The sequence below is a fragment of the Python bivittatus genome, unplaced genomic scaffold (genome assembly GCF_059951505.1).
Source record: "Python bivittatus isolate LINGU-HERP-01145 unplaced genomic scaffold, Pbiv_v1 ctg000480_np1212, whole genome shotgun sequence".
NCBI lineage: Eukaryota > Metazoa > Chordata > Lepidosauria > Squamata > Pythonidae > Python > Python bivittatus.
Window position 1 is genome coordinate 104,818,447 of NW_028277075.1, and position 27,229 is coordinate 104,845,675.

General features: G+C 38.1%; 1 protein-coding gene and 1 long non-coding RNA gene across 5 annotated transcripts in view; one reads left to right on the top strand and one right to left on the bottom strand.

Annotated features, from left to right (window-relative positions):
* Positions 1 to 519: 519 nt before the first annotated feature.
* Positions 520 to 27,229, bottom strand: part of LOC103056496 (sodium channel protein type 2 subunit alpha-like) — a 57,077-nt gene continuing 30,367 nt past the window's right edge. For 2 of the 3 annotated variants that reach the window (XM_088146695.1, XM_088146693.1), the window contains 10 exons: positions 23,914 to 24,031; positions 22,145 to 22,299; positions 15,942 to 16,115; positions 13,735 to 13,857; positions 10,780 to 11,049; positions 10,046 to 10,099; positions 8,850 to 8,991; positions 7,443 to 7,543; positions 7,002 to 7,272; positions 520 to 5,732 (listed from right to left, as the gene is read on the bottom strand). In XM_088146695.1, the coding sequence (XP_088002821.1) occupies positions 4,555 to 5,732; positions 7,002 to 7,272; positions 7,443 to 7,543; positions 8,850 to 8,991; positions 10,046 to 10,099; positions 10,780 to 11,049; positions 13,735 to 13,857; positions 15,942 to 16,115; positions 22,145 to 22,299; positions 23,914 to 24,031 (2,586 nt within the window). In that variant the 3' untranslated portion in view covers positions 520 to 4,554. Of the gene's footprint in view, positions 5,733 to 7,001; positions 7,273 to 7,442; positions 7,548 to 8,849; positions 8,992 to 10,045; positions 10,100 to 10,779; positions 11,050 to 13,734; positions 13,858 to 15,941; positions 16,116 to 22,144; positions 22,300 to 23,913; positions 24,032 to 27,229 lie in introns of all 3 variants that reach the window. The other variant, XM_088146694.1, reaches the window with a different exon arrangement.
* LOC112541587 (uncharacterized) overlaps positions 22,875 to 27,229 on the top strand; it is a 35,719-nt gene continuing 31,364 nt past the window's right edge. The window contains exons 1-2 of one of the 2 annotated variants that reach the window (XR_003085581.2): positions 22,875 to 23,525; positions 26,799 to 26,872. This is a non-coding gene — a long non-coding RNA (uncharacterized LOC112541587). The remainder of the gene's footprint in view (positions 23,526 to 26,798; positions 26,873 to 27,229) is intronic. The other variant, XR_003085582.2, reaches the window with a different exon arrangement.

Consider the following 27,229-nt stretch of genomic DNA (forward strand, 5'->3'; position numbering starts at 1 on the left):
AGAAATAACTATGGGTCAGGAAGGGAAGTGGGATGATCACAAGAAACGTAAGTTGCATCATACCAAAGCTCGATAAAGGCCAGTATTCTATGTTCTCACAATGCTGCTGCCTTCAGAAGTCCAGGCCCAATCCTTGCCATCTGGGAATAACCCCTGTTGAAACCCTGGACAACTGCTCTGCATGTCAACATTACTAGCCTAGGTGATGCATAGCCTGGCACCCTTCTGTATAAGCCAGCTTCCTGTCTTCCAGTAGCTCTGGGAAGTCTGCAAGAGGCAGACAGAAGGAGAAAAGATCAGCCCTTGGCAAATTGCTGCCACTCATGGCCACAAAAAAGATTTATATCCTGCTGCTGTTCAAGAAGTGTGAATCTTTAGTATCTACTGATGTAGCTGGGCCCTACTGGTAACCAACTGGATCTTATTTTGGTGGGTTTCACTATTTAACACTCCCTCCCCTCCCCCAAAACAAATGCACACAACATTTTAAAGTAAAAGAAGCACAAAATGAATCCATCCGTATGTTAAAAATTATTAGCTTTATTCTTTTGGCTTGTTAGTAATGTAGTTTATAGTTATTTATGCTAAAATATTCTTCTACATGCAATTCATCAATATATATTACTAGTCAATAGCCAAAGTAAAAGAATAGGTTTACTTCTTCCCTCTGTAAGAAACAGACAAAACAAAGGTGCCCAGATACATTGGTTTTCATTTTGCTACTTGGTTCTTACAGAAAGAGGACACACAATCAGACTCTGGGCACCAAGTTATAGTTACAGTGTATCTAATGCAGTACAGATCAAGATGAATACTGCAACAGATGTAATAGTTACTGAATGTTAAGACCCAAATGTCAGTGCAAGTAGTATGAGAACAAACCATTCAGTAAATCATTGTCACAAAGCTCACTCCTTTCACAGCCAAATCACACACTGTCTCCATACACGTGCAATTCTTTCACATTCAGATTTGTTCACCTTTTCTAACTGAAACTCCTAGAAACAAAACATGTTTGCATAGCAACCCAATTGTCCTCTCCCTCCCGCCCCCCCCCGGCTTCTGTGTTAAAATGCTGTATTATAAAATACCGGTTTAAATAAATAAATAAGTAACCCATATCAACTGAAAGCTGATAAATCAAAGTGATTTAAAAATAATATAAAATATGCTTTTATAAAAAGTTTTATAAATTTATATTTTAAACCAATTACGATGTTCATAGTACATCTTGTTAGTAATGTTTCACATCATATAATCAATTAGTAAAAATTATACAGTGGTTATAAGCAGCATCAAATATAAAAGAAGAATATCTCTACAATTAGTTTCTTTCAGCTTCAGACACGACTTCCCCGATTTGACTACAAAAACAATGAATCAGAAGAAACAAACGTATCTGAGGGTTAAATGTATTCTGCACCAACAGATCTAGCTCTTGCAAATAAAATCTATACCGCTCTAACCAGAATAAATTGTGGAACTTTACTAAATCACACACATTAACCCCATTTCCAAGCATAGCATGTTCAATTAATTTAGGATTTCCCCTATAAGCCAAGGTGACAAAAGTGGAAGGAGTATAGGAAAGACCATCATCTGATTTAGTCAACTAATGAGTATTCAACAATTGTATAATTCATCAGTTCTGCACAGAAGTAAAACAGTAGTTTCCAGTTTAAAAAGTGCTCATTTTTAGAAAGCTTCTGCATGGGTCATGGGAAGAAAGACATCTGAAAGACATCCACTTCTATGTGAGAAAGTAAGTGGAATACCTTTTCTAAGACAACACCTGATATCTGCAATTTTTCTAGACATACACATAAATACACTACTGAGTGGGCATTTTTAATCTGTAAAATATTTAAGTAGTTAACCCAAAACCTTTACAATCCTAGATGTGAACAATTCTCTTTCAAATGATGATGATGATGATTCAATAATCTTTTGAGAGCTAGGCTCTAAGTTCAACCTTTGATCATATCCAATATCTCTAGAGCTACTTTGGAAGAAGAAAGAAGTGGCATATTTAAGTAAGTCAAGCATATAATTATCTTAGTTCACTTAATTTATTAGATTTGTTATGGCTGCCCACTCCAGAAGACTCTGGGTGGCTTAAAAAATTAATTAATTAATTAATTAATTAAAAAGTAAAAACAATTAAAACCCAATTAAACAGGCAACCCTGTTTAGCAAATGAATTGTGAAATTCACTGGTTCAGATGTGAATGATTACAATAAAAGTACAGGAAGAAAAGCCACCATATTATTCTATTCAGTTTACCTACACGTTGTAGACTGTATAGAAACTCTTGTATTAGACAGCATGAATAGGTAAAATATGAAATTATGCAACCCTGAAACCTGGACAAGTTATGACTCTTGTTCTTTGTTACTTGCTAATTTTTCCATCATGCATGAGCTAGGAAGTAGAGCATGCCTTCGTGCAAATCCATTATCTGTACATGTGTGAAAATCAGAATAAACTAACTGGCCAAATAAATTCCAGAAGGGTACCTAGTCTGCTGGAGACTTGGGATAGCTCATAAAACTCCATTATAAGTAAGTTTTTATGGTGCTGGACCCTGTTTGTCACAAAATTTTAAGAAAGAATGAATGATATAGTTATTAGAGCCGGTCTTACCATCAACTGTATTTATAGGAAGTTTCTGGGATAATACCCATGGCAGTATATACAGTGTATACTATAGCACTGAATTTTAGAATATGTACATTTTATTTTGGATTATTAAATAACATTATTTAATAATGTTATTTCTTCCACGTAGAAGTACTTACAGGAGAATACATGTGAGAATGTAAAATCCATGTGGCTTTTGCATTCTTATGTACCATATCTCACATGTATCCTTGATCCAGGATTTTTTTTTCCTAAGGAAGTATTAGCTCAGAATACATTCCTCTTCTACAATATGAATGTTTGTATGTGCATACATAAACTGAAAACTAAAAACTGTAGAATTTGAAGAGCTGGAAGAATTGCCAAAGCATGAGAAAGCAATAGTCAGAACTGCTGGAGTCCATGTAGCAACTAATTCAAATTGTTTTGAAAAGGAAAGTCCCATTTAGCACTCAAGTTATGCCAGACAGCAGCCTCGACTCTTAAAGAAGCGTCCCAGCTCACCTCTTCAAGCAGGCTGAGCAGATTTCAGCTAATTTACAATAGCCAATGGCCTGAACAGTGACAAACTGCCAACAAAGCCTGAAGTCAGAAGCAGCCAATGAAGCAGATTGGTAGGTTAAGCTGCTGGCTGACCTTGCACAGTGATGGGGCTGGAACTCCTGCCCCTGCCTATGGCAGGAAGCCACATACCTGTACTACCTCTGCCTAACAGACCCTCCCAACCTGCACAAAAGAATGCTCAACAGCCAAAGAAAGCCCGCCCAGCTTCATGGATAATGCTGAAAATGTTCTCCCCCAGAGTCCTGAAATTCCCACTACCTATATGAATCACGTGGGGATACCCTTTTCTTTTCAAGGGAGGTATGTGCCTTCTCTCCAGCTGGCCACCCATTCACTGTCCTCACTCTTAGCTTAGCAGCTGGGCTTCTATCTTGCCTTCAATCTACTCCTGGCTCCTTCCAATCATATGAGTTAAAGGTCTGAACATCTGTCAGTTGCTTACAATTCTCTTAAGCTTTTCTTTTCACTGAATTTTGACTGGAAGCCAAATCTCTTATTTTGATTCCCCTCATTTATTTTCTGGCAGGCTGAGTGCACAGTTTTTAGTAAATTTAGCTGAACAATAATTTTTTTTCAGGGTGAAATTTGCAGATCTGAAGGACCTTATGGATAACTTTGGATAAGCCTATAAACTCTGACATGAGTTTTAAGCCTTGTGCAATTTGAGTAAACAGTTCCATGTTGCATTTAAGGAGAAACCACATTACTATGTTATTGAACCACTTTTTACTTGTCTGCTCAACATACTTGATCTCATCATCTTTGGAATTCACTGTCTGCTAAATGTCTAAACAGTGCCATGTCTACAATGGTTAAGGTCCCCAACTATCATATCATTATTATAAGTAATAAAGTTAAATATATATGTGTGTATATAAACATATCTGTGAAAGAGCAGTTAATTCCATTGCTGGACATAATCACAAACAATGATCTGTGAACAGAAATACAACTGCACTAACAAATTTGTCAAACATGATGGAAATGGCAATTGAGATGTACACATTGGATACAATTAGTGCAGCAAGGGAATATTTTTTGGTCATTGTTAACACACACACATACACACACACACACAAGTACTAATGCATTCTGACAGCCTATGGTAATTTTGTGAATCCTCTTCATCTGTGCAAGCTGGTAAGAAGAATTGTCCTTGTCCTCATAAGTCTGTACCATACTACCCAGTCAACAATAAAATTGCAAGTACCTTGAATGCATGAATATATTATGTTGATATAGTAGAAATGGTCAGTTTGGCATAAACGTTCAGCATGATTCCTGTTAGTATCAGTATTACTTTTCTGATGATGTAAACAATTTGGTGTAGATAGAATTACAAGTCTGTTTCAGATTTTCTTTTTATGATCCTTGTCATCTTTCCCTTTTTCTTCTTTTTCTGACTTTTCTTGTTCATATTTGTCTGGTTTTGTTACACTATCATAGGAAGGCGGTGATGTTGTGGAGGAGCTTCTTTCTGTCTTTTCCAGAGCCAAGCTCAAACTTAATTTATCTAGAGTCATTTCAGTTTTGGAAGAAAAAACATCACCATCCACATATAAGTATGATGGATTGCACACTGGTTTCCTCAGCCGATAATGCCTAAAAGCTCTCTGAATTACCTTAGCTGATTGCTCCTGCAGTTTCCGCTTCAGGGTAGTTGTAATTGGTTCATAGGAGACTTTTGAGGGGTTGGCAGCCATAAACCGATCTTCCATTTGCACACGGAGGGCGTCCATTTCATCACTCTCACCCAAAACACGCTTTGTAAAGGCAAATAAGATATCAAGACAGTGAATTCTGTCACCACTCACCATGGGCAGATCCATTGCGATAAGCTGAAAATGGTTTGGTTTGGGTATTAGCAGAGGAGGATCCAGCGAGGCTGCAAAATCAAAGAGTTTGATGTATTCTATAAACTGTGTTGCATCTGGATCAAATTTTTCCCAGACCTCATAGAACATCTCAAAGTCATCTTCACCTAATGGTTCAGCACTTTCTTCTGTAGCAACGCTGAAGTTCTCCAGAATGACAGCAATGTACATATTTACTACAACTAAAAATGAGATGATAATGTAGCTGACAAAGAAGAAGATCCCAACAGAAGGATTGCCACAGTCTCCTTCAACTGAACTTCCTGGGTGAACTTTTTTAGGGTCACAGTCTGGCTCCTTGTTGAGAATGGGTAACAGCAGACTATTCCAGCCAGCAGAGGTGGTAATTTGAAAGAGGCAGATCATGCTGTTAGCGAAAGTTTCAAAGTTGAACATGTCGTCAATCCCACCTTCCTTTTTAACATAGGCAAACTGGGACATTCCAAAGATAGCGTAGATGAACATGACCAGGAAAAGGAGGAGACCAATGTTAAACAAGGCCGGAAGAGACATCATCAAGGCAAAAAGTAGGGTGCGGATCCCTTTTGCCCCCTTGATTAGACGCAGGACTCGACCTATCCTGGCAAGTCGGACCACTCGAAACAAGGTGGGGGATACAAAGAATTTCTCAATGATCTGTGACAGGCACATACCTATAAAAGATTTGCAAGTTAAAATTATATTTTCATACATTTATTATATATTATTGTAACTTTAAATCAGGAGTGACAGTGGAAGGAGAGGGTGAAACGACAGCCTTGTGACTGCTTTTAATGGGAATTGGGTCTATCCCCCTTTTCTAAATCATATGAGTCTGAGAGAGCAAGAATAAGATGCCAAGTCAATGTATCCTGTGCACAGAAAATAAAACTTTTTTAGTAATAGGAGAGCTATCAAAAAGTAAAAAAAAAAAATTCTAAGCATAGCATACAATGTATGCAACTGGTTTTTATTCAGAGTTTTGCACAGAGGTTCATGAATTCTGGGGACTGAGAGTTGCATTTGGTCTTTAAGAAGCATCTTGGGGTAAAGGGTTACATGTTTAAAACTGGAAGGTTCTAATTATAATTTTAAGATTATAATTATATTAAATTATAGTTATTATCCACTGGTTTATAGAGTCATTTCACAAGATGGACGGTGACAAATTTGATAAAAAAATAAAAATAAATTATCCACTGGTTTTGTTGAAGGCTTTCACAGCCGGAATACGATGGCTGATGTGGGTCTTCCGTGCTGTGTGGCCATGTTCTGGAAGTTTTGTTTCCTAACGTTTTGCCAGCATCTGTGACCGGCATCTTCAGAGGGCAGGAGCACAGACAGGAGCAGTTCTCTCTAGGCACAGAGAGACTTCCAGAACTTGGCCACAAAACTTCCAGAACATGGCCACACAGCACGGAAGACCCACACCAGCTATCCACTGGTTTAATACTGTCCCCCTTAACTATTTAAATATTTTTATCCTGCTTTATACTTAAAAACACTCCCCAAAATTCTAGCATTTTATTACAGTTAGTCTCTTTTTAGAATTTTGTGAGCTTTCTTGGGAATATGAGTATTGACTGAAGTGCAGCATGTCTTCATAATATAAGTGAATGAATACATTTGTTTTCTCCTTTATAAAAGCGATCTCTGATAGCATCCATCATCTATAGGAATAAATTCACCAATTAACTATGCCTTGCACTAAGAATAGATTTTTTTGTCTGTATCATGTACCTGAAATCACATGAAAGTACTCTCTTTGATCTCTGAAGCACTATAATGCTTTTACAGTTTATCATATACAAATTAATTATACAAACAGGCTTTGTAAAATATGAAGCTAAGAATACAGGATATCTTATCAGTGCTTAGTAATTGTCCAGAATATTGAAAAGGAAATTTAATCTGATTTTACTTAGACTTCAAAAGTTTCTTACCTACAATGGAGAATATGACAACCACAAAATCGAATATATTCCAACCAATAGTGAAATAATAGTAACGGAGTGCAATCAATTTCAGGAGACACTCGCCAGTAAAAATGACAACGAAAATCAAATTAATCCAATATAAAATCTCTTCTACAGAAGAGTCTTGGTCAGCTGTTTCTACCATCATAGTGACCATGTTCAGGCAGATAAGAACCATGATGCCGATGTCAAAGGCTTGTCTACTTACAAAATCAAAAACAAAGCCTTGTATTTCATTCTAAAAAAGGAAAAAAGAATGTGTTATTATTTCTTGAAGGTGTGGAAGCTATTGTTTTAGTAAGTTATTTTTTCCAGTTACTGATAAAAGGATGCATGTTTTCAATTAAACAAAGTATTTGCTTCTATGTATTTGTTTTACCCAGTTAAATAAATAGTATGCATTCTTACTGATGGCCTGGGTATAGGTTTCTGTGGTTTTTTGGATCCCAATTTTTTCATGGCATTATAATATTTTTTCTGTTCTTCTGTCATAAAAATATCTTGACCTCCTAAGTAAAGAAGTAAAAAAAAAAATGGTTACAACCATACTTTTACTCCGACAAGGACAAAGCTGTACAGTTAAAAAAGACTTTTTAGAAATCAGTCAACAATTTCCTGAGTCAACTAAGTGGTCACAGGATAAAAAGGGAAGTCTTCTCATGAACTACTAGTAACCAGTTAAAACAAAGTTATAAAAGATTCTCAAAATGAAGGAATGTGGAACAGTAGAATTTTTCAAGAATTTGTATTGCAACAAGTGGTTTTAATGTATTCATAAAATGTTCTAGAGATAGGATAGAATACAGAACTGGCAAAAGGTACTTTAATGGTACATTATTCAGAGTAGATAGAATAATAATGGATAGCAATGAGCTCCAAAAAATGTTTCCAAACTGATGTAATGGAATTAAAATGGCACATATAATTCAATGCATACTCATAGAAAATGATTATCTGGGGGCCAAAAATCCAATATATGTTGATGGAGTATTTGCTGGCAATGTCAACTGGATAAGGACTGCTATATGTAGTAGTTGGCTTGATGAAAGCATTAGGATCCAGCTGCCGTGTAGCAAGCAAATTCAACATTGGGATCTTTAGTTGTTGATTTATCTTAATCTGTTATGGTATGATTTACGATTATATTGTTAAGCTACTATTGTAAAACTACTTTCATCTGAGGATTTTGTATAAATCTTAAGGCATCTTATTTTGTTGAATAAGAGGGCTATATTCCAAAATACAGTTAAGAATTTTAAAAAATGAATATTTTAAAAATAGTAGTCAGACTCTTGAGTTCTTTTAGTCATTTAATGGACTGTATGTAAAAGAGTAAGGAAGATGAGAGAAATGGAGCTCTCTAAAAATCTTGAAAAGTACTTGTCCTAGATTCCCACTTGTCCCTAAGGTAGAATAATTTTTTGATTTCATTACAAATACTTGTGAAAAAGATTCACTAGAATATTGTATTTTTCCCATTTAATATTCTAAAATGTTAGCTACAAAAGATAAATTAAATAAGTAGCAACAGATAACGGTGAGTAATGATTCTTCCATTACAGCAATTATGCTATGTTTACTGTAGAGCCTTCTCAATGTTGTAGGACTGAGTGAGTCTGCAAATACAATATTTGCACACATTTTTATGTATAGCAAACAATTGCTAAAATATAATATATAGTTACTAATTTGAGTGAGACATTATCACTGTATTAGGAAGTAATTAAACTAATTCAGTAAAGACAACTAAAATGACATTCTAGCCATTTAATTATAACAATCACTACATGAAGTGAAAACTAATTATTTGAATACTTATCTTTTTTTTTTGTTGGTTGAAATTATCAATGATGACACCAATGAAAAGATTCAAGGTGAAGAATGAACCAAATATAATGAAGCCAACAAAATAAAGATACATATACAGGTTATGCTCATACTGGGGTTGCTTTTCCATCTATAAAATAAGGAAGCATGGCAAAATATTAACCAAAGAGTTTTCAGGAATGATGAAGAATTTGTATGCTTAAAATTTGCTAAATACCACCATGAAGTAATAATGAAACACTGCATAGAATATATAGAATATATCAATATACCTTGAAATCCATCCCCTTCATTAATTTCCCATGAGGGCTGTGAGAAAAATACCTTCCAACTTTATAAGACACGGTGACATTAGAAGCAGCAAACCAATACCTAATGAGGTCCACCTGGGATCCTTCTGAACATAACTCTATATTACCATTGGATATCCTATAAATGAAGCAGTGTGGGGTTCACTGCTGCAATAATGGAAGAGTCCATTGTTAGCTTCCTTAATATTATTCTCTTTAGTAGTAAATACTGGAGATAAGAAGATTGAGAACTCATTTTGGATGAGTTGGAGGATGATCAAACTAAGTCCCAAACAGTTGCTGAAGAAAACAAAATGGCTGCTTTGTGAGGAAAAGTTCATCAAATATACCATATACTTTCTCACTGTTATTACAGCTGCGAAGAGAAATGAGGGACATGGATGACAATTACTCAAAACTCTCTTTGCAAGGAGGAATGAGAGATGATCTTGGGTTAATATTCTTGGCTATTAGTGAGGCTCATGGAGAGAATAAATTTGGAGAAAAGCAACAATCCTCTATACAGATCTGGGTGTCTGACAAATAATTACTCTGAAGATCCTGTTGCTCTTACCAAAAGAGAGAAGCAAAGAAGAAAAGTCAAGTCAATGAGGCAGAATTAAGGAGTCAGTGCTGCTCCGAGCAGGATAAAAGTCAACTTTCTGCTGCTTAGTCCTAATGAATAAGCCTTCTAAATTCCAGATTATATTTCTTCTGACATCTAGAGACCAAAACTTTGAAGTACAAGGAAGATGCTCAAATTCAAGCATCTAGCCACTTTATTTATGGATCAGATAGAAAACAGTAACACTAATTCAATAATGTTTCTTTATACAATTTGAAAGGAAAGCAAAGTAATTATGAACACATGAAGATTTGCCATCATGTACTTACTCCTGTTGAATCAACAGCAGCGTACATTATTTCCGTCCAACCTTTAAAGGTAGCCTATAAAAAAGCAATATATCAGTGTTTATATATGGCGGATGCTGTTCCATCAACAGAGCAGTGGATACAACCTAGACTTCAAACTGAAAACACCTGTTTGGAATGAAATGAAAAGCTTCAGAATGAAGAACTGTGCTACTCTACAAATAACCCTGAACTAATTTTAATAGCCAAGTAAATTTCTGAAGTCTTATAACTGATACCTGAGTAAGATGGCCAGTAGTAGTGACTAATGCAAATGCTAATACACTCATCACTGTTTGGGTGGAATTTCCATATTGTTCTTCACTATCCTTAATTTTAATGACCAGTGCTCATTTTCACATGTTTCCTTTTTAAAGAAGGATGTTGTTGGAGTGAAGCATAAATATGTTAGAACAGAAGAACTGAAATGGTGAGTCATGACTATTTTAAACAAGTCACTTATTTTATTGATTGGATCAATCCAATGGCTTTCATCTGACAGAGGTTGAGGCAAAAATACTGCAAGAACTCTGCCAAAGACAACTGTTTTGTTGATATGTTGTTCCTGTATGCTAAATACTGCTTGCTTGAAATAGGGACATGGATTGATAGGTTTTGGCTGATGGCTTCATTTTGTTTCCATTTCCCCTATGAAATAATAGACTTCATAGTATAGATGGAAAGTAATTACTAGTATCAAACTGATAGTTACTTACAACTTGAAGCAGAGAAAGATATCCAGCTCCAACATTATCAAAGTTGACTTTAACATTTCTCCATCTGGCATAGTCTAAAGACTCACAAACATTTTTAAATGGAACGATTAAATGTGAAATCCTTATTCCATCTGTTTTATTAACACATTCAAAGAATGTACCAGCAAACAGATTTACACCCATGATGCTGAAAATTAGCCAGAATATAAGACAAACAAGAAGCACATTCATAATCGAGGGTATGGCTCCTACCAGGGCATTCACCACCACCTGGAGAGAGGGGAACAAAAATTGTGCAAAAGGTTGTAGGTCTACATCCAACAGTCTTATGACATTTGAAAGACTAATACATTTGTCCCAACACAAGCTGGACTCAAATGCACATCAGGTACATGAAATGTTATTCTAAGTTTGCAAAAAAGAAAAGAAAAAAAGGACTTACAGCAATGAAGCAGAAATTGCCTGAAGTTAAAATATATAAAACTAACCATGGACAATTCTCAGGGCAACATTCAACATAACAAACATTCTGATGTGGTCCACCAAAAAGCAGCAACTGGCAAGAAGTAATTGCCCTTCTCTCTCAGTAGCACAAAAGGAAATCTCAGGAATATAAAACAGACAAATCTTAAAAACTATGTTTCTGCAAACATTTTATAAGGTAAAAGATTTCTTCTTTTTAAACAGAGCTTCTGGAACTTCAGGGATTGACAATATGTAACGGATTCTATTTGATATCTTTGGACTGACTTGTCAAGAAAGTATGCAAGCTTTGCAGTCTAAGAGGAGTCTATCTGAGCCATATGCATTGGCAGGACAAAGTGGGGTGGGGATGATGAAATGATGCATATGTCCTGATGCATATGTAAATCATGGTGGGATCTGCACTGTGAGACATGTTTGTTTTTTGTTATTGTGGTTTGTAGCAGGTACCTATGATTTCAGCTTACTAACAGCAACAACAACATATTCTGAACAAGATAATGAAGATGGGGTGAAAGGCAGTATACTAATAAGGTATTATGAAGACAAACCAAAAAGGAAGATGAACATGGGTCAAAGCCAGAGGGGTGGGATGGGTAATAGAATAGGCATATCAAGGACTGCAGTCTAAGAAGAAAAACTGGTATTTTTTTTTCCAAAGTAAAACTTGGTAAACTATGAAATCTTAAAATGCTTGGAAAATGATGAAATAAATGTAAGTAAACAATATTATGCTTAAGATCTTCTGATTTCTTGCACATTTGTATAACTTTCTGAACTGACTTAATCATAAAGTCATTGTTCTGATACAGGCTTTGGATCTTTTTTTAATGGGCAACTTATCTATCTTTGATTTTTGCACAAATAAAATATCAGTAACAGCTTCAATATAATTTACCATGGAACACCCTTTCAACTCAATCCAGCTATTCTATTAACATTAAGTATACCAGTCTCACACACACAATATATACCAATCCATATAGATGCCCAAACAATCAAAGGAACTATCTCAATCATATTTCTAGTCATAAAAACGAATGCAAATCAACCAGAAAGTCTCAGTAGTGGTTATTCACACTCTTTTGACATGGTTGAACTACTGTAAAGAGAGGAGATGCCTTCAAAGACAACTTGGAAGCTACAACAGATTTGGAATCTGGCAGCCAAACTGGTAGCGTAGGAAACCCTTTACTATAGAATAACTTTTAATGCTTGCCAGTCAGCTTTCACTGAACAAGATAACAACCCAGCTCAGTGCGTTGGTTGTTAGCTGGAAAGCTCTATCCAGCCTGGCTTTGAATTAGAGACTGTCTCATGCATCATGATTTTGCCTGCCCTAGGAATGCAGGTCTAGAGTGGATCTGTCCAAGGTCCTGCCTTTGTGAGAAGAAGGCGGAATAGAAGGCAGGCCACCTCAGTGGCTTTGGGGGCCACCATGTTGGTTTCATTATGAGACATTGTTACTGTTGGGTGTCTCTTCTATGCTGCATTTGGTCACCTTTCTGAATCTTTTCAGTTTAAATCTAACTGAAGTAAATATATAAATTCGTGCCATAGCATTATCTTCGACATTTCTTTCCCACCAGCTTTTCCTCAAACTCAATTCATCATTTTATATTCTGACCCTTAATTTTTATAGTCCAGAGAGTTCATCATTTACCATCTACTGCATTCTTTAAGATTTTGCTTAGTCAACATTCCCTATTTTTGGAATAAAAAGTTTATCTTTGCAGTAACCTGCCTTTTCACCAAATTAATTGTTTCTAATTAAGAAACATTTAAAGTTAGTAAAAGGTCAGGATCAGAACAGAGTTGCTTATAAAGCATTTTTAATGATTGCTTAACAAATAAACATGATTCATACTAAAACAAGTCCCTCAAATCTTGCATGTAAGACTTTTTGTAATATAAAATTTAATCTAATTTATTTTAAGGTATATTTTTCTACCTATCTTGATGGTCAGGACTTACATTTTATTTCATTTGAATAAGTTTAAAAAATACCAATTTTCTATACACTTTTTTTTATTTTTTTAATTACAGATTGTTTGGTAATAAACAAAGCAATGCAATCTGTTCCAGGATTAATTTACACCTCCTTATGTTACAATTTTGCATAATGTGTCTTGCAAATGGTTCTAACGATAGCATCAAAAGAACAATACACTTGGCTATAAAATTATTTGCCAGAATGACTGTTGTTGTGATGGTCTTCTTCGTAAATCCTTATCCTTGTTACAGGGAATGTTTCTAATAGTAGAAAAGCCAAACAGCAGAAAACCTCCCCCAACAAATACTCAACAGCAGTGTTTCTCAACCTTGGCTACTTTAAGCTGTGTGGACTTCAGCTCCCAGAATTCCCCAGCCAGCCTGAAAGTAGCCAAGATCGAGAAACACTGCTCTACAGATATCCCCAATGAATCCTTATCTATGGGACAACCCATTACGAATTACTTTTGTCATACTTACCCTCATTCCTTCAAAGCGGGATAAGGCTCTTAAAGGTCTCAAGGCTCTCAGCGTCCGAAGTGATTTAATAGGACCAAGTTCAGAATAGTTCAAGGCGTTGGCAACTAAACTTACTAAGGAAACCTGCTCAAAAACAAGAAGCACTATCATATCAAAATCATGTCATTTCAGAATTGCTGGGGAAAAAAGGTATTTTTTAAAACAGAATACCATAACTAAAAAAAAGAAAATAGAATTCAATTACCAGATGGGCTGCCAGGTCAATTTATCTGAGCTGAATGGTTTTTCCATCCTCTATTTATATTCTGTTTTTTACTTTGGTGGAATTCAAGGCAGAATACCAATAGAAATGTAGCCTTTTTTAGCAAGATCATTGCACCACATGTTGTAAACTAGCCTATTTTTACACATTACAGTAACTGTCATTTCATAGGTCCTGTATGACCAGAGGTCATTCCCAGTGAATTAAGGTCTGTAGAAAAGTTATACAACTTCTCACCTACTCTACTCATTAACTGAAACCTTTTATTAATGAAGAGAAAAAGACCACAGTTGCTGGTCACAGAACTGAGGTTTTAGATCTAAAAGTGTTCTGATCGCTGCATCTATGTTGGCATGACTACACAAGTGAAGAGAAATTAATAAGAATAAAATACTGGAGAAAGAATCCTCAGCACAAGTGGAAGGAGTGGTGCAGCCCACAGGGAACCCCTGAAGCAAAATCAAGAAGCACAAAATTAGATCACTGAAACATCCACTGTATTCACAGATACTTCAGATCTGCAGTTTCAACAGGGACCGCAAGAAGGCCATTCTTTTAACATAGCCAAAATTCTGGCAGTGAAATATAGGCAAGATTTCCCAGTTCCATGCACAAGCCCTTGACTGAGTGGACTACAGCATCAAGATTAAAGAGTTCAGAGAAAGGAAGTTCCTTCTTCCATCCCACCACTGCTGCTGATTGTTGATAATGCTGTAATTGCACAATTACCATGGAGGCATCCGTAAATGGCAAAACTGTGCTTATAACCTGAAACTGAGAAATCTGTGAGAGTGGTTGTCAAGGATGGCTGTATCAGTCTTCTAACTTGGTTCACAACAAGCTTCAAATCCTGTGAAAGCCTGATGGCGGTAGACGTTTGTGGAGCTAGATTTGAGCCAAGACATTCTGATGCCTTGGGCAAAGGTGACCAAGCTAGCAACTGAATGTTCTTTTCTCACAGATGATGAGCCCCTTTCTCTATTGCACCTGAAAGCAACAGCTTAGCTTGGGAGGCAAAGAGCAGTTCAGGTGGTATACAAAGACCTGTTTGGTTTGGATTCCTTTGCATCTGCCCCACAAGGTGGGGAGAGAGCAGGGCTGGCTCAGGGTTTTGTCTATTAGCAACTATATAAATGCAACAGAAGGTTTCAGACTGTTAACAATCTTCTGTTTTCATTTTCATTTGTAGCTTCTCTTGTGCCTTCTTAAGGATAATATAAACTTATAATCTTGTAAAGTAAAACTTTAACCATATAAATATGTATTTTTGCTCAGCGCTCTTTTATGCAGTAACATGTGGTTTTTCATTGGTCAATGTATGTTTTGTAAATTAATGCTCTAAAGGGTCAGCAACTTTTTCAGCTGCCAGGCAGTATCAAATGTGCATATACAAAATCAAAACCAAAACCAAAAAATTATTAAAAAATAAAATTAAAAATGACCCCCAGTTTTAGGAGATTAAGAGAGCCAGTCTGATGTAGTGGTTAAAGCACCAGGCTAAAAACCTGGTGCCTGAACTACTACATGAATTCTAGTCCTGCTTTGGGCACAAAGCCAGTTGGGTGACCTTGGGCCAGTCATTCTCTCTCAGCCTTGGGAATCAGGCTACAGCAAATCACTTCCAAAATCTTGCCAAGAAAACTGCAGGGACTGGTCCAGGCAGTCATCAGGAGTCAAAATTGACTCGAAAAAACAAAAACAAACAAAAACAAAAAAAATCTTAGGAGATAGTATGTGAGAACACAACGCTCATGCAAAATATGGCAATCTCACAAGATTTCAAGCATTTCTCTTTTAAAATAAACTATTAATATTATTTAAAAGCTTAAATTATGGACACCAATGGATGCCGTTTTGTTATAGCTCAGGTGTCACACATGATCACCTGCTGCACTGTTAGCTTCAGACTAAGAGATCGAGGTAGGTAAACTGAATCAAGACTTACGTCTACAATCATGAAATCCAGCCAGCACCAGGCATTGGTGAAATAGACTTGAAAGCCATAAGCCACCCACTTCAAGAGCATTTCCAGAATGAAGATGTATGTGAAGACCTTGTCTGCATATTCAAGTATGGTCTTGATGGTCTTGCGCTGTTCAATGTATATGTCTTCAAAAGCCTATGAATTAAAATACTACTACAAGTAAGGTCATAAGGGCAAAGGGCTAAAGATAGAAAAGGGGAAGGGAAGGGAGGGGGAGGGAGGGAGGAAGGAAGGAAGGGAAATAAAATGCCACCACCCATATTGTGCTAGATATTTAACATTTTTTTTTGCATTAATATGTATCTCAATTATATTTTGGATAGTTGTATTTTGTTATTCCATCAGGATTCTTTATGCTGCTTTTTTTTTTTTTTTAAACACAGCATCTACTACCACTCTATAGGCCCTCCTTGTGAACCACCACACTGATTTGCCCCATTATAAAATACCTTTCTGGATTTCAAGGTGCCCAGGACAAACCTTTTTGCCCCAGATGCTTTGGTGCTTTTCCACCTCTGTTCCTGTTCACCTACTCGGTCTTTCCAGCCTGTTCCTTTGCTACCTCACCTCCTCTAATCTAATAGCTCATTCTTCTCATTCTCCCCTATCCATCTTAACAATCCATGTCAAAAAGGTTCCTTTTGTATCACTACTACTTTTTTTTTTTTTTTAATAACAGTGTGGGTACATGGCTTATAGAGCTGGCCTGGCAGGTGCATTGTTGAAAAAATGTATTCGCTGCTCCGTTACTTTTTTAAGAAAAAGAAAACTTTCCCCCCAAGAACTTTACTCAGAGAGCCATGGAGGTGGGGAGACTCAAGGATATTCTATCCCTTCCATCTTTGGATTAAGAACAGAAGGGTTCTTTTTCTACCTTTTCAAGAATAACAGTGTGGTGGTGGCGGGGTGTGTGGGTGTGTGCATGTATGTCCGTGTGTATGTGTACAAGGGGGGACCCAAAAACCCTTGGAATTTATTTATAAAAAATCATGTATTTATTTTTACATGTTCAAACTTCAGTCACCTTCAAAGTACTCTCTGTTTGATGCAATACACCAGGGGTCGGGAACCTATGGCTCGCGAGCCAGATGTGGCTCTTTTGATGGCTGCATCTGGCTCGCTGCCAAATCTTTAATAAAAAAAATAACGGGGTAAGGCTTAGAACACGTCTTCTATGCGCCTGGAGCCGCATCGTCCTCCACAGGCAGCCGCAAATCGAGGCCCCGGCTTCGGCCTAGCTCCCGTCGGCGGCCCACGTGAATGTGATCCGGGTGCACCGCTTTGCATCCTGCTTCCGCTGCCCCTGCTCTGTTGGGTGAGTCCTCATCTTGGGCTGGCCCCCTGTTTGTGGCCCCAACGAGGTGCGAGACATATTTCAGGCACGGTGCCACTTTCCACCAGTGGCCGAAAATCGACCCCCCGGCTTGGGCCTAACCTCCTTGACGGCCTGTAAGGGTCCATCCCACCAGCTACACCCGCAATTGGCTACCCTGCTTTCATTACCTCTGCCCTGCCCCACAGACCACTACCTGGGGTGGTATCCTCCTCATCTCAGTCAGCTAGCTAATTGCAGAAACCCTTTTATTGAAGAAGATGCCTAAAAGAAAAAAAGATGAGGAGTATCGTACTTTTCAGCAGGAATGGACAGAGGAATTTGCCTTTGTGGAGAGAGCAGGTTCTGCAGTGTGTCTAATATGCAATGATAAAATTGCATCGATGAAACGGTCAAATATAAAGCGGCACTTCGACACATGCCATACTACATTTGCATCGAAATATCCTGCGGGGGACAGCAGGAAGAAAGCACGTCAAGAGCTACTGTGCAGAGTGCAAGCTAGTCAGCAGCAACTCCGTATTTGGACCCAACAAGGTGACTGGAATTCTGCTAGCTTTGCTGGTGCTTTAGCAATTGTGAGAAACGGAAAGCCATTCACAGATGGGGAGTATGCCAAAACATTCATGCTTGATGTTGCCAATGAACTTTTTGACGACTTTTCGGATAAAGACAAGATAATCAAACGAATAAAAGACATGCCTCTGTCGGCAAGAACTGTTCACAATCGTACCATCATGATGGCAAATCAAATTGAGGCAACACAAGTGAAGGACATAAATGCAGCACCATTCTTTTCTTTCGCTTTGGATGAGTCAACAGACGTAAGCCATTTATCCCAGTTCAGCGTGATTGCAAGGTATGCTGTCGGTGACACACTACGTGAGGAAAGTCTTGCTGTTTTCCCTATGAAAGGGACAACAAGAGGGGAGGATTTATTCGTCTTTCACTGAGTTTGCTAAAGAACAAAATCTACCGATGGATAAACTTATTTTGGTGTGTACTGATGGTACTCCATGCATGGTGGGGAAAAACAGAGGATTCGTAGCGCTTCTTCGTGAACATGAAAAGAGACCCATCCGAAGTTTCACTGCATCCTACATCAGGAGGCGCTTTGTGCTCAGATGTGTGGCAAGCAGCTTGGTGAGGTGATGTCGCTGGTCATTCAGGTGGTCAACTTTATTGTTGCCTGAGCTTTAAATGATCGCCAGTTTAAAACACTGCTGGATGAAGTTGGGAATAATTATCCTGGTCTGCTTCTGCACAGCAATGTGCGTTGGTTGTCAAGAGGGAAGGTGCTCAGCCGTTTCGCAGCTTGTCTGAGCGAAATCCGAACTTTTCTTGAAATGAAAAACGTCGAGCATCCTGAGTTAGCTAACACTGAGTGGCTCCTGAAGTTCTACTATCTCGTGGACATGACTGAACATCTGAACCAGCTCAATGTGAAAATGCAAGGCGTTGGAAATACAGTCTTATCCCTTCAACAAGCAGTGTTTGCATTTGAAAACAAGCTAGAAGTCTTCATCGCCAACATTGAAACAAGTCGTTTACTACACTTTGAAAAACTGGGAGAGTTTAAAGATGCATGTACAGCAAGTGACCCTGCTCAACATCTTGATCTTCAGCAGCTAGCGGGCTTCACATCTAATCTCCTGCAGTCATTCAAAGCGTGCTTTGGAGAATTTCGTGAGCGCACTCGTCTTTTTAAGTTCATCACCCATCCACACGAGTGTGCAGTGGACAGCGCCGACCTGAGGTACATCCCCAGTGACTCCGTCAGAGATTTTGAGCTACAAGCTGCTGACCTGAAGGCCTCAGACATGTGGGTGAATAAGTTCAAGTCACTGAATGAAGATTTGGAAAGACTTGCACGACAGGAAGCAGAGTTGGCGAGCAAACACAAGTGGGGAGAAATGAAAAAACTTCAACCCGCGGACCAGCTGATTGTCAAAACTTGGAACGCGCTTCCCGTCACATACCACACACTGCATCGTGTGAGTATTGCTGTACTGACAATGTTTGGCTCTACGTATGCATGTGAGCAGTCTTTCTCACATCTAAAGAACATTAAGACCAACCTACGATCACGTTTAACGGATGGAAGTCTCAACGCCTGCATGAAGCTTAACCTCACCACGTATCAACCAGACTACAAAGCCATCAGCAAAACCATGCAGCACCAGAAGTCGCATTAATGGTAAGAAGTACTTTATTCATCATTGGTTAGCAACAGCATAACAACGTTATTAAAAAGAATTCAGAGACTTATTGTACTTTAAAAGTGTTGGTCTTACATAAAATGCACACATTTACTTGTATTTAGTTTTAAACATATTGTACGGCTCTCACGGAATTACATTTTAAAATATGTGGCATTCATGGCTCTCTCAGACAAAAAGGTTCCCGACCCCTGCAATACACCTATTGAGACATTTTTTCCACTGCTCAAAACAGGTTTTGAACTTGTCGATTTTGATGCCTTTTAGTGCTTCTGTCATTTTTTGTTTTACCTCCTCCGCATCGGCAAAACGTTTCCCTTTGAGGAATTTTTTTCAGCCGGGGAAACAAGAAAAAGTCGCACGGGGCGAGATCGGGTGAATAGGAAGGGTGGGGCACAAGGGTCATGCTGTTTTTGGTCAAAAACTGCTGAACACTCAGCGCGGTGTGTGCAGGTGCGTTGTCATGATGGAAGAACCAGTCACCTGTTTGCTACAACTGGGGACGTTTCTTCCGCAAATCATGACACAACCTTCTCAAAACTTCCAGATAAAAACTCTGGTTGACCGTTTCACCCAGAGGAACAAATTCTGAGTGCACAATCCCTCTCACATCAAAGAAACAGATGATCATTGTTTTCACGTTTGACTTCACTTGTGCTTTTTTGGGTCGTGGGGATGTGGCAGTTTTCCGTCAGCCAGATTGCTGTTTCGTTTCGGGGTCATAGGCGTAGCACCAAGATTCATCTCCGGTTATGACTTTCGAAAAAAAATCAAAATCGGCCTCTAACTGCTCCTTCAAAGCACAGCACACAGTCAAGCGATTGTCTCTTTGTTCAGGCATGAGCAAGTGAGGCACAAATCACCCATCACAAAATAGGCAAACACCTTGAAAGAGTCTCTAAAAAAAAAACTCACTGAAGCCGAACGCAGCCTCTCACAACAATCCAGCTGGTACCCTGATGCAGGTGGGTTCCTAGAACACTCACCTAGCAGAGGAAGCCCATACTACAAGGGACCCACCCTCCAGAAGATAATTCTGGGTTTTTTTGGATCCCCCCTCGTACATACATACGTACATATACATATACACACACACACACACATACATAAACCCTGCCCAATAAAATGTGGAGCCAGCTATGCTAAATTTGGCTAAATAGCAAATCTACTTCTATGCAGAAAGATCCCCTTCCAGTATCAGAATCACCATCTTCTTCTCCCAACCAGATGGCAATAGCCAGGTGGCATCTGGAATGAGAAAGTGTTTCCACTGCTTAGTTCCACCTCAAAAATACATAGACATCTTGCTTAGCAAAGGCCCTGAGAGAGAAGCCCAAATATATGGCAGCAGGAATGGCTGCAGATATCTCCATAGGTGCTTTCCCCAGCACCACAGCTGTCATGGCAGAAATGGGTTTTGGTTTTTATGAGAAGGCTGCTGCTCCTTCTGTCTAGTTCTGGGGGTCATCTGGCGCCTCCTTAGACATGGTTGAAAATCCTGCACCAGAAATGGTTTTGAAGTTGACTGGCTCCTAAATTATTGCAGGTCTACCTGGTTTTGTTAACATAAAGAACACTGAAGAGGCAGCTAGGCATGGCCTCACAAAGCACATCTGCAAATGGTCAGAGAACTTCAATTTTAAATTTGTACACAGGGGAGTTTATGATACAGAAACTGAAGGGGACAGACATGTGACTAAGTACCTGCAAACCTGGCACTGGAAAGAAATAGAGGGATTGGCCTATCATGAGAGCCTAAAGGACCACATTATATAAATGGTTATTATATATGTGCTGGAGATATCCAAAGAGATGGGAAATAGTGATCAAGAGCCAGAGTCTTCTGAGCCTCTTTATTGCCATCTGGTGGTTGTCCAGATTTTGAGCCCATATATAGCAACTCTTACGGATACCCCGTATATATGAAACTCCACAAAATCCCCATAGATGTCAAACTAATCATATTTCACATTTTGTGTTCAATGCACCACAGCAAAGGACTTTAGCAACCATTTCATATGCTCAGAATTGAACAGTGTTAAGAGTCTTATCCCTTGCATTTATAAATGTTTAAAATATTAATTAGTATCTCAATGAGCTTCCTGAAATAATCTATTTGAACTGATAATGGAATAATTGAACAGAAGCTAGAATATTATGGCCAGAACAGTTATCCTCAGCCAACTATTATTAACAAATAATTGTTTGGATTACTAAATGAAGCAAGGCAAAATAAATGAGAAATAACGAGGCTACAAGGGAAGAACTTCTGAAACATGTATCACTATCATGTAATTTAATATGTGTATATATTGAATAAATTAAATGAAATCTTCCATTTGATGAGGAAGGGACCACTTGATACTACCAGGCAAGTTTCTCCATAACCAGAGTGTCACCACAGAAAATCTCTCTTCTTAGTGGCCATGTACCCAATTTCATTTATATAAATATCAAGGGTGCCCCTCCAGTCAGTCTACTTACTTAATTTCACAAGTAATAGAACTTGGAAACATATACGTGTGAAGTAATTTGGAACGCTGTTATAGCACAAGCAAGCTGATTGGTTATCCAGGACTGTTTCCAGGTGATATGGGATACATTCAACTTACCAAAGCACCACTGCTGAGGAGGATCATGAAGACAATGAAGGTTTCAAACCAATTGTGTTCCACTATCTTAAAGCAAGTTTTGCGAAGGTTCCACCAACATTTGCCCTTCCCAGAATCTATATTGACCTGACAACATTTGAATCTCCGTACACAACCTAGAAACCAGAATATTTGCATTAAACAAACAAACTTAACAGTCCTAAAAAATAACAATTATCTATGATAAAACAAAGCCTTTATAGAAACCCCAAGCTGCAGTTTGGATCCAGAAGTAATGCACATGGAAAGTGTGTTCCTGTTAACTGACAGGACTCCAACTCAGGAATAAATGTATGGCATGTATTTTCACAAATAACAGTGTGAAGGCTGAAGCTGGCAAGGCCAGAAGCCTGAGACTAGACAAGATGGTTACCAAAACATAGTGCAGGTGCCTTCCACATCCATGGCTAAGAAATGAGCAACGAGAAGTTCATTACTATGTAAGGGAGGGAGAGATGTAAGATTTAAGCTTTGGGGTTGTAAACAGAGAGCTTGACTCTGCAGCAGCTAGACTCTTCATTATTAGGGCTTCTTATGTCCGCAATAAAAGCAATCTAAGCCCCACCCTTGACCCTTGTGCTTTTAGCTTCTAGAAACATGCCCTGGGTGAACAATTAAGGGCAGTGGCTTATTCAAACATAGCAAGAACCTTGCCTTCCTGCTATTTTATTCAATGGCTATAAACTTTCACCTTCCCATCTCTTTCAGTTTTAATAGGAGGAGGAGAGCGTGAGTCTGAGGTTCAGTGTAAGATCTGCCAAAGGGAGACCACAGTATCTGCATGACCTGGGGGAGATAAACCTAGGATTTCTGGAAAGCATTTGGAGGATTCTTGTGGTTGAGAAGCCAGAGGAAAGATCCATAAATAAGCCTGAAACAAACCATGGATTTTCTTAAAACAAATTGCGGATGGCTGGTTTGCAGCTGAGTCCTTTGGGAGATGGGGGCATCTGAGAAAACCAGATATTACATCAGCCCCGGACTTCCATTATGAATGACCACCTGGACCTCATCAGATTATTTGTAAGTTGCCTGGTGCTTTCACTTTAAGAGAAAACCCTCCTCACTCTTACTGTCATTGTTACTACTACCTCTTCAGAGTTTGGGTATTTCTTTCTTATCCAGTTTAAAGGGACAGTCACAAAGACGCAACTAAATATATTTCTAAGGCAGCCTTTTGTACTTTTTCTACTTTTTTCCCCCACCGACTAAAACACCTCTACAATCTTTTTCCATCCTGCTTAATTACATGAAGAAAATGAGTCCACAGGAAGCTTCTTTCTTTGCAGTCTAAAAGCAGCAAGTTACTATCCATGTTCTGGCAAGTGAGAAACTCTCTGAGGTAAAGTCTACAACCTAATTCTCATTTTCTAATTCCAAAAATTACTGTCAGTCACATTACAAGTGGGCTTGAAGTTTCACAGTCTTTTCTAAACTTGCATTTTTTTTTCTTCAGAGGCCAAGAAATTGATTCCATAATAACATATGACCTAAAGGTTACTAGCCAGAAAAGATAAATCATGGCACAGCAGTAGAAAGACAGATATCGATTGTTTTTTGATAAACAATTTATCAATTGTTGATATATCAGAATTCCTGGTGGTATCATATAGATTAACAAAGTACATTCTGGGCGAAAGCAAGGGCTGAAAAGGCAGTAATTTGCAAACCTGCCAAAATAAATCCAGTGTTATTCTACACACAATCACCACAATAAAGTTGGTACATACCTTCGGTAAAACAAGACTTTGGTTGTGGTGGGCCTTTTGCTACAGCATCAGTTTCTTCCTCTCCAACACTTGCCAAAATAATTGTGCTACCTTCAGTGGAGCTGGAAAGGCTTGATTTCTGCAAATAAAATCCCACACGGCATTTTAAAGAAAATAATACTTATTCTGAATAGAAGCAAATTATGCATGCAATTGTGATATTTTTCAGGGATAAGTGGATTTCAAACTTAAGGAGACCTACTTTGTTCACTAGAGGTCCTAATATGAGTCAAGAAGAGCCAAATGCAAAATAATGAATCAGGCAAGCAGCCATATGCTAAGAATTAGTACTGTGTAAATTTCAGAAAATTGTGAATGGGATTATACCCAAGCTCCTCAGGCCTTCCACATAGAAAGCTACACTGGGATTCCCTTCAAAGATTCCTTTCCAGTAACCTAACTGAGGAAAATGAAGTAAGAAATGTTTAGTTACAAGTAGTCCTTATTTAGCGACCACAATTGGACCGATGACTCAGTTGTTAAACAAAGCGGTCATTAAGTGAAACTGCAACAGTGCTTACAATCTTACTTCAGCTTTCTTTTGTTTTACAGACCTGCGAAGGTCATAAATGTGAAGACTGGTCATAAGGTTACTTTTTCATCTCCATTGTAACTGTGAATGGTCATTAAATGAGGCAGTCACTAAATGAGGCAGTCACTAAATATTTCAATTGAACAATTAAAGCTCAGAAAGAAATTCTTGGTGACCTATTGAAAAGTATCCAGATATCTAACAGTAGGTCTCAAGTCACCTTCTGCCTACCCATGATATATCCTGTGTGATAATAGTTTTCCAGGGGAAAAATACCTAGGAACATATATATTTGCTCATATACATTACTTTTTATAGCTCAGCATTTTGCATCAATACTTTTACATGATACTTAACATTTTCCTGTTTTTTTTCATGAAGATGGTAAGAAACCTAAAAAAAAGTGTTGGTGTCAATCTGGAGAAAGTTATGTTATAGCCATCAGTAAATATTCCATTCTTCTGCTACTCTGTCAGTCACAATTCCTTTTCAAAAACAGTTTTGTCTCAGTCAATGGTTTGGATTTACATTCAGCTCTTCCTGATATATACCGTATTTTATATCTGCTGAAGCCTCCCCCTATCCAAGCTGCTCCTAAGAACTGATGGACCTTTCAGTTTAATATACGACACAGTGCAGAAACCTGAGCAAAGTTGGTGATAAAAATGAGATGTCCTGCCTACTATATGTGCACTTACATATTGTAATGCTGCTTCTCATCACTGAAATGTTCTGAAGTGAAATTCAGCTGAGTTAGGAAAAACACAGTGCTAAAATACTGAACAAGGATCACAGATGATAAATTGTTTTTCTCAATACAGCCAAGCCAACATAAAGCTAGTTTCTGAAATTTCTACAGTGAAAGAAGCAAATTTCATTCCAACAGCCTTTGTTTTGCATTCTTTCTTGCTGAAGCACATATGTGTTGATTTCTGCACATTTTAAAACTATTTGTTATTTTGGTACATATACAGATCCTTGTGGATATCCAGAATGTGACTGGGAAAAATAAAATCAAATTTTGATTATACTGATTTGATGTCTACTGATCTTGAAAACATGATCATATATGTAATGTGATTTAATGCACTGTTCTGGGCAAGGCCAGAACTGATATAAACTGGATAAACAATAGACATATATGAGTTTCCAAAATAAAGCAAGTAGTTTTGGTAATGGCATTTTCCAATCTGTTGTAATGTTATTACCGTAGAGTATAACATCAGAAATGAGATCAGCGCTACATAGCTGGATGAATGTAAGGAATGATGAAAGCATATTTAAAACAATATAGGATCACTCACACCACTATTGCTGCAATCCAATTTCCTTTTTTTAAATTTGAAAGATACAGATCTAATCCTTTAAAATAAAAATACATTTATAAATAAATATTTTGTTTTTCATTCAGTTCCCTCTTTTTTAAAGGAAGTCCACAAGTGCAAAATGAATGAAAAGCGAAGTATTTATTTATAACATATGGCTGTTTATCTGCCACAGCATCACTGGGTTGCATTATCCAACCCATGCATTCATATTTCACAAGGAAAGGAAAGCCACTGTACCATCTTGCTACATTCTCTTCCTTGAACCTGTCTTTCTACATTACCTGGGTGAAACAAACCACAGACTAGATGTCAAAATCCTCTGTCTGCACTCTTCTAATGAGAACCACTGGAGTTTTAACTTCTATTGCACAATGCTGGCAAGGCTGCAGAAGCCTTGGGTTCTCTGAACTCTTGCCAACACTTGTCCTGATCACTGATGGCCAGGACAAATGGTGTCATAGGAACACTTTCTCCCATCTTGGTTGGGGAGGAATGCTATGAGAAATCTCCCAACACTTGGAGAAAGGCTCAGTTGGTTATCTGAACAAGGCAAAAGGAACTATGGTGCTGTTAATTCCAAAAGCCAAAAGGGGTGCTTGTGGATGGAAGTGGGGAGACAATGGGGAGGCCAGCTTGGTCATCACCACCAGTTTTTTCCTGAATGATTCATTACAACAATCCCTCCTCTGCAGCTAGACAGGAATACATATTATTTAATACTTTCTGAGGAAACCGTACTGCTTTTCCCTTCAGATGAACAAAGAGCTGAAAAACTGCAAGATAAACTGCCAGAGGCACAACACTTGTATTCAGTTCCTTGCCTGTTACACAAATGATTTACCTGCATGGTTACTGAGAGAACAGGCAATATAAGGATTGTGAAGCACTCACAATAAGGATTATGTCTACGTTAAAAATAATCATATATCACATTCCTGGTTATTCTGGACTGAACTATAATTATGTTTTTGCTTTCATCATTCTAGTGTGGACATTTTTCTTACCAAATGCAGTAACAATGACTGGACATATTCATTCTGAACTGGATTATAAAACAAAGGTAATAGAAAACTTTTAAGTATGTAGATAAATTCAGATTATTTTTAATTATTGTATAATAAATAGCTATCCCCACCTTCTCCTTTGTCCTTCATCCTTAGTCACCTTTCTCAGTTCTTTGGCAGAACTTTTGAGAAGAGCTCTGAATCTGCATGTGTGGATAGCGGTGGTGGTAGTCCTGTACCTATGTCCCTACTTCATCCACAGAAAGTTCAGAGAATACACATCCACTAAGACATGGCCTTAGATCTGTTGGATCCTTTTATTACCTTGAGAGGCCAGATGGGAGTGTGGTGTAGAGGAAGTGTGATATAATGTTTAAGGTATTGCTGGACCAGGAGTGGGGAGACTCAGATTG